The sequence below is a fragment of the Quercus lobata genome, chromosome 2 (assembly GCF_001633185.2).
Source record: "Quercus lobata isolate SW786 chromosome 2, ValleyOak3.0 Primary Assembly, whole genome shotgun sequence".
In the NCBI taxonomy this organism is placed as follows: Eukaryota; Viridiplantae; Streptophyta; class Magnoliopsida; order Fagales; family Fagaceae; genus Quercus; species Quercus lobata.
This window is the reverse complement of record NC_044905.1, coordinates 15,842,643-15,848,627: the sequence shown is the minus strand read 5'-3', so window position 1 is coordinate 15,848,627 and position 5,985 is coordinate 15,842,643. Positions and strand designations below refer to the sequence as shown.

Genomic DNA, 5,985 nt, shown 5'->3' with positions numbered 1-5,985 from the left:
TCAGTTGAAAGTTCTTGGCTAACACAACTAGAGGTGTGCATGGATCGGGTTAGGTTGGGTTAAGGGGATTTTTTGACTCAACCCACCATGGTGGATAAAAAAAAAATTCAATCCAACCTAACCCAACCCAACCCACATGGGTCGGGTTGAACCCATGGGTTGGAAAATTTTATTATTATTAAATTGAATAGAAAAAATATATAAATATAAATATATTAAACCCAAAAATTAGTATCAATGTAACTTCTTAAAAGCAAATAACACTAATGACTAAATAACAATAGTAATTTACTAAGGTTTGTGTGAACTAATTGACTTTTATATAGGATATGAAGAGCTAGTTATTTAAAAAATAATAATTAATTATATAATATATTTTAAATATATGGGTGGGTCAGCGAGTTCGGTTTAGCGGGTTTGGAATTTTATGATCCAAACCCAACACGATTCGCTATCAAAAAAAAAAAAAATTGTAACCCAACCCAACCCACCAAGTCCTAAAAACCGACCCAACTTGGCGGGTTGGGTTGGGTTGGTTAGGTTTTGGTGGGTTAGCGGGTTGGCTGCACACCCCTGGAAACAACAAAAGAAGTCTCTGCTTAATAAAGTTTAGAGAGAGAGAGAGAGAGAGAGAGAGAGAGAGGTGGGTACCTAGCTTTAATATATGGGTAATTCTTACATGTTTCGGGAGCAATCTGACACATGCAGCAAGAGATATTGCAATGGCGCAGAAAATTACAATAAGTCCAGTATACAGAGGCAAATAAAATAAGTACATGGCAGTAACCAAAATAGAAAATCTATTCTTCTAATCAATTTCTGGGGAGGCGCCATTGTTTTGTACCAGATGACAATAGGAAAAACATAAAGACCACGAGACTAGTAAGGAGCAAAGAGGCCACCTGGTCCCCAGCTACAAGCATTTAATTTCAAATAACAACAAACACGGAACAGAGACTAAAGCGACAATTAAGGACACAAACACAGACCACTTATTTTGGTGGGGGCGCTTTTAAGCTCACGGGGTCGCCAGAATATGAAATCATACACTAATGAAAGCAAAAGCAATCTCACATGGGCAGTTGGGCACCAACTGCTTAATTTTGCTTTGCTCTTCCCCCACCTGGCTTCTATTTATCTCTCCTCCCAGCCTGTTTTTCCTTTTATTTCTAGTTCATTTCAATTGCTGGGGCTGCCTTTTTTTCTTCAAGATGATATTTTGGTCACGTCCCTGCTGGATCGGTTGTATTTCATGTGACTCCTGACAAGCTGCCCAGCTGCAATGGCAGACATCAGGGAGAGCTCCCCTGCCAAAACAGCACCAGCTACAATGGTGGCTAAGAGCCTTGAGTTTGATCCTGGGGACTCTTTGCTTGCACCCTTCACACCAAGCAAATTTAAGCAAGCTGACTGAGAAGCAAGTTGAGTCCCACCTCCAATGGTACCAACCTGACAGAAACATAAATCAAATAAGCCATCAAGTTTGTAATCAATAATTCAATTAATTATAACTAGGGAATTCCAGATTACCTCAATAGAAGGCATAGTCACAGAGACGTGAAGATCCTTCCCATCATTGAGGGCCTCAATCATGGTGATGCAGTGAGAACTCTCAATATTTTGTGCCGGATCTTGGCCAGTGGCAATAAAGATTGCAGAAACAATGTTGCTGGCATGGGCATTAAATCCACCAAGAGCACCGGCGACTGCAGAACCAGCAAGGTTTTTAAGCATGTTGAGCTCTACCAGGGCTGCTACATTGGTCTTCAATACCTTCTTCACCACCTCTTCCTTGATTATTGCTTCACAAACAACAGATTTTCCACGTCCTTCAATCCAATTTACAGCAGCAGGTTTCTTGTCCGAACAAAAATTTCCTGGTCAATTACGTAACGCGTAAATAACAACAAACTGAACTGATATTGCCAAGCTCGATTCTTTTATTTATTTATTTATTTTTTAAAAAGACATTTACACAATGAATACGGTTTCTTTAAAATATAAATAAATTGGCCTAGCCTTAGGAAATTAACTCACGTACATCCATATGAAAAGAGAGATCTATATAGTCAGCAAGTACAACGGAATTAGTTTCTTATTCCATTTTGTTAAATTTCTCTAACATCTCTAATAAGACAACTGCTTATAAAGAGGAGTCCAAATGAAATGAAGTTCTTAAAAAGAATTGCAGCATGATGTTGAAAGAGAGAATATTTTAAAATTCATTCACAATTTAGGGGCCAGAGTTGGTGCTAATAATTCACCAAGTATGCACATGATACGGTGCTTAAACAACACATAGCGTTCTTTTCAAGATAAAGTGTGTGTTTGCATACTGCTTTTTTGGTCTGAGTTTGCGTTTTCCTGGATCCTGTGCACTGTTCACGGGATCCACAAGTACAAAATCTAACAAATTTTGCTTTAAAATTGTGTCCCACGGCACTATTCACACATTTAAAAATTATTTTGCTACAGTATTTTCAGTAATAAATTTTTAATTTTCAGCAATAAACGGTATCCAAACAGACCCAAAAATGAAGGTATCCAAAAATAAAACAAGTGTTGTCATGTGAGAGAATCTGCTTTTGCATACACATTAATTACTGAAATAGCAAACTTGATATTTTACTGCAACTAGAAGTCCACAATTTTTTACTCATAGAAACAACAACTAAACCTTAATCCAAAAATTTTACGGTCAACTGTGGATTTCTATAGTAAAACCATTCATAATAAAGTAACAAAATTTTACGTTCACCGTCGACCTAACCACAGTAATTAATACCAAAAAAAAAGTTAGAATAAAAGATAGAGCTCAAACAATAAGCTGGTGTTAAAGGTCTTAAACATTTTGAAAGACAGTACCGACATAGATGAGGACAATAAACCCAAACTTATTAGTCCATCGAATTAATACAGATCTAATTTGAAGTATTGTCAAATCAGTTGAATTCACAATTTCTTATGGACTGATGTTGACAAATATCCACGGTAATGAAATTTAAACATCAATTCAAGACAGAAGATAAATTCATTATTGGGGGGTAAAACAAGCCCAAGAAATATCTTACACATAGCAGTAAAATATATCCAGCCTAAACCAGTCTCACCAACCACTAAACTGTAAATTCTCAGCTTTTATAGTAGCAAAGAGCATGGAACTCACCGGAGATGCCAATTACATCCATGTCAGGGAAATCAGTTTGAAGAAAATCAAGAACGTTTTGAACCCCTTTCGACACCATGTTCATTCCCATCGCATCACCTGTGCTGCAAGTAAATCTCATATACAGATTCTTCCCAGCGAGAGAGCAATGAATACTTTGTAACCTCGCAAATCTACTCGACCTGTAATCAATTAAACCAATGTCACTGTCACTGAAAAACTTTTTTTATCCTTTTTTGAGAATCCTATCACTGAACAACCTTAAAATCAATACTCCCTTCAATTGCTATGAAAAGGGGCTCTTCGTTTAATAGTATTAATTATTAGTAGGATCAGATAAACCACCAGCTTTCACTCAAATACTTTTTTCTTGAAATACTTTTTTCTTGAGAAACACACACACACACACACACACAAGGGAGAAAGTGGTTCTAACTTTCACTCCAATATTCTCTCTTCTTGGACACAAAATTGTAAAATTATGGTTTCCTAACAGTAATAATTTTTCTCAGAACAGAACCAAAAGAATAAATAAATAACCACTGACAAAGCAAGCCATCACCGAAAAACCAAAATAGACGTGTCCAGGTATTTAAACCTATCAACATCATCGTTCTTCAATTAAAACTGTGGGCAACAAAAAATACAGATAAATTAAAATCAAAGTCAAACAAAAAACCATAAAGAAAGACAACTAAGCAAGAATCAAATTAAATCAAGTCAGGAGTAGCAAATGAAAACCCAGTGTTAAATAAACCTGAAAAGACAGAAAAACAGACCTATTGAAAACAACAGACAAAGCATCGAAATTGACTGGATCTTCCACGAAAAACTTCAACTCTGAAGCTCTTTTAGCAGAGGCGAATCTCACCACTGGTGCTCTCGTCATTCCGTCCCTCAACAACGTGCTAGTGGCCCCACCTGACACGTGAATGGCTTTGCAGCCACGGTTTGTGCTAGCCACAAGGCACCCTTCGGTTGTAGCCATGGGCACCGAGTACTCGAACCCATCGAGCAACAAGGGTCCCGCAATACCCACCGGAATTTGAACATACCCAATTGGCATTTCGCAACACTGGCCCAAAATCGAAGCGTAATCGAACCCTTCTAGAGGCAAACCCTGGACTGACCGACCTGTGATTCTCTGCAACGCTTCGCGTCGAATCGAGGCGGCTCGTTTACAGTCACCGAGCTGTGATTCTAGCGAGTGCGAAGCGATTTTGCCGACGAGGACCGATTTGACGATCTCCTCGTCTTCTTCGGAGGAGAGAGTTGAAATCAACGGTTCAGGATGGGGTGGTGCCGGTTGTGGTTGTTGCGGTGGTGTACGGCGGGGATCTCGTTCAGCTTCGATGAGGAAGTTGTGGTGGTTGTCGAGGTCCCACGCATCGTGAGAGGCGCGTGAGATGAAGGACTGGACGAAGTCGATGCCGAAGAAACCGAGGAGGTAGATGAAGGAAGCTATGAGGGAAACAATGGCGGCGATCTCCGGGAGCGTTACAAGGTGGAGGGGCGTGGAGTTTCGGATCTTGTCGCGCCACCGGTGGAGCAAGTAGTACGCCACCGAGAAGAAGAGCGTGAAGAACACGGCGTTCGTCAAGTAGAGTGGCAAAGGCAACGCGTCCGATGCTTTTGGGGTTGACGGTTTGTTTGGTTGTTGGCGGCGGAGGGTCCCGCTGTCGTGCACGGTGGTGGTGAGAGGCCGGTGTGGCGGCTTCGGGGCCCGCCGGCTGATATCCATTTTATTCACCGGCTGAGAAAAACAAAGTGAGTTTTGTTTGTTTTTCTCTATCTTTTTACTTAGTTTTTTTTTTTAATATACTTTTAAGTAAATAAATTTTTTTTTTTTTTATAAATTAGGAAATTTAAATTTAAAAAAAAAAAAAAAAAAAGAGAGAGAGGAGAGTGGAGAGGCACAGTGCGTGAAGTGGCGGAAAAGAGGGCGTGACTGGTGAGTCTTACTTAGGCTTAGCGAAGGTTTAGGACTTGAGTTGGTTTAAATAGAGTGAGCGGGTGTCGACTCTACACGCGTGTGAGATACTGTCCTCGAAGCAGACATTGGCCTCTCTCACAGGCACAGCTCACTTTCCACCACTTTGCACGTGCTACCTCCTTTTGCTCATTCGTTAGTCGTTACCAAATAAAAAGAAAGTAATGTTAGGTTACCATATTTTCCCACAACAAATCATGTGTGAGTTATTACTAATTCAAATCTTGGTCTAATGGTCTATTATTGAAATTACTCTTTTATCACACATATATACACTTAGATTATTCTAAAGTAGAATTTCTATTTTGTATATTGATGACGTTGAAAATTGTCACCAATAGGTCACACCGTACTCGCGACTCAAAGCGAACCTGCACAACAAGAACGATCGAAAGAAAACCTTTAGAGAGCACCGATGTGGTGTTGGCCAAACACTCTCCGAAAGTCAAGTCAAAATTCGTCTCTTCACTTCTAGAGCGCTAGAGAGAGTCCATTAATCGTACCTCGATTTGCGAAAATGTTAGTCCTTTTATAGTGGTGGAGAGTTGACTTTTCTTCTTAATCTCCAAATCTTTTCCATGTGGAACTCTAATACAAATTCTCCAAAGCGTGGTGAGCAAGGATTTCCCTTTTTTGATCTTAGGGCTTTTCTAGGCGATAGAGATTTCGGATCATGGGCCCTCACTATGTCTGTCAGCGATGGGCCTTCAAAGCGCGTGGGACTATCTTTACATAGGCCCAACAGTTCCAATCCGTCAGGCCCATTAAGGTAGGCCCATCAGGCTCTATATTTTATCATCTTCATATATATATAAAAAAAAAAAAAAAA

The 5,985-nt window shown here is 39.7% G+C and overlaps 1 protein-coding gene across 1 annotated transcript; it reads right to left on the bottom strand.

Moving 5' to 3' along the window:
• Positions 1-632: 632 nt before the first annotated feature.
• LOC115974715 (3-hydroxy-3-methylglutaryl-coenzyme A reductase 1) lies at positions 633-5,163 on the bottom strand. Its single transcript, XM_031095204.1, has 4 exons — positions 3,946-5,163; positions 3,167-3,348; positions 1,531-1,877; positions 633-1,449 (listed from the first exon to the last, which is right to left on the bottom strand). Exons 1-4 carry the CDS (start codon positions 4,905-4,907, stop codon positions 1,207-1,209), a joined length of 1,734 nt encoding a protein of 577 aa, XP_030951064.1. The 5' UTR covers positions 4,908-5,163; the 3' UTR covers positions 633-1,206.
• Between the last annotated feature and the right edge of the window lie 822 nt (positions 5,164-5,985).

What these genes read in the sequence shown, in the direction of transcription:
- LOC115974715 (XM_031095204.1), bottom strand. Translation starts at nt 4,907, where the DNA reads ATGGATATCAGCCGGCGGGCCCCGAAGCCGCCACACCGGCCTCTCACC. An exon ending in TTGTCTGTTGTTTTCAATAG is followed by an intron (nt 3,349 to 3,945) that starts GTCTGTTTTTCT and finishes AATTGATTACAG; the next exon opens with GTCGAGTAGATTTGCGAGGT. An exon ending in TGACTATGCCTTCTATTGAG is followed by an intron (nt 1,450 to 1,530) that starts GTAATCTGGAAT and finishes TGTTTCTGTCAG; the next exon opens with GTTGGTACCATTGGAGGTGG.